The sequence below is a fragment of the Podarcis pityusensis genome, assembly GCF_964106645.2.
Source record: "Podarcis pityusensis genome assembly, chromosome: 2".
NCBI classification, from domain to species: domain Eukaryota; kingdom Metazoa; phylum Chordata; class Lepidosauria; order Squamata; family Lacertidae; genus Podarcis; species Podarcis pityusensis.
Window position 1 is genome coordinate 108980248 of NC_138029.1, and position 1409 is coordinate 108981656.

The window sequence follows — 1409 nt, forward strand, 5'->3', positions numbered from 1 at the left end:
GGCACATTCAGGGAGCAGGGAATTGGGTGGGGAGGAAGGGAAGGAAAGCAGCCTCAGTGTGTTCCCCATGAAAGCATTTGGATACTTTTTCTTTCCAAACGAAAGATTAAAATATGTTTGGACAAACTTGCTATTGTCATTATTTTCTTCCAGCAAATCTTCCAAGTCATCCCACTTGGCATCTGTGTTGAATCTGAAATTGTTTTTATGTATGTAATGGGTTTTTTTTAGAGATTTTTATATGTGCAATTATTTAGCGCTTTGTACATATGAAATGGGTATATGAATGTTTTTATTGTTTTGTAAAATAGCACTGAGATCCCTTATAGAAAGCAAATCACAGTAGTAGTAGTAGTAGTAGTAGTAGTAGTAGCATTGTATGTAAGTTTCTAATATATATTTTTCTTGTCCAACTATTTACACAATATGCATTTTTCCAAAAGTCTCCTCAGAGCTGCTAAAACGTCTCTGTTCCTCAGGCTGTATATGAATGGGTTCAGCATGGCTGGGACAATGGTAATGAACACTGAGTTGATCATAGCCTTTTCTGCTGAATAGGAAGATACGGGTGTCATGTATGTTAAAATGGCGGAACCATAGAAGATCCCCACCACACACAAGTGGGACAAGCAGGTCCCCAGGGCCTTGTGGCTACTTCCGGAGGAGCGGGACCTCAGAACCTGAAGGAGGATGGCTGTGTAGGAAGCCAGGATGATTGAGATGGGGATGAGGAATACTAGGAATGTTCCGAGGTATATTGATTTTTCAAATGCAGAATTGTCGGAGCAAGAAAGCTTTAAAAGCGCTGTATAATCACAACCGATGTGTCTAATCACGTTGGACTTGCAGTAGGGAAGAGGCAGCACGTAGAGGGAACAGTTCAGAGCCTGGAATGCAGACCAGAACCAGGCAGCGACTGACATGATGTTGCAGATTTTGCTCCTCATGAGGACCGGATATTGCAGCGGCCTGCAGATAGCCACGTACCTGTCATAGGACATGGTTGCCAGGGTGAGGCACTCTGCTCCTCCCATGACCAGCGTGACAAAAATCTGGATGGCACATCCGTAGAGTGAAATGGTGTAGCTGTGGGTTGCGAAATCCACGGTCATTTTGGGAACGATGGAGAGAACTTGGCAGAGGTCCATGAAGGCCAGTTGGCTGAGGAAAAAGTACATTGGGGTCTGCAGACCAGAGCTCATTTTAATTAAGAACAGGAGGAGGCTGTTTCCAAGGAGAGCGATAAGGGACATGAAGAGGATAACACCAAGGAAAAGGGTGGGTGACTTTTGATGCTGAAGTCCAACAAGAAGAAACTCTGTCCACGATGTTTTATTCTCATCCCCCATTCCTTCTTCATTTGTCTGGATTTCAGCTGAGTAAGATACAAGGAGAGAATATGTGGGGAA

General features: G+C 43.8%; 1 protein-coding gene across 1 annotated transcript; it reads right to left on the reverse strand.

Annotated features, from left to right (window-relative positions):
* Positions 1-413: 413 nt before the first annotated feature.
* Positions 414-1178, reverse strand: LOC308471752 (olfactory receptor 2AG2-like; the record flags this gene model as incomplete). The annotated part of the gene is made up of 1 exon (XM_080996005.1): positions 414-1178. The coding sequence occupies one exon, from the start codon at positions 1176-1178 to the stop codon at positions 414-416; it is 765 nt and encodes a 254-aa protein (XP_080852131.1).
* Positions 1179-1409: the final 231 nt, after the last annotated feature.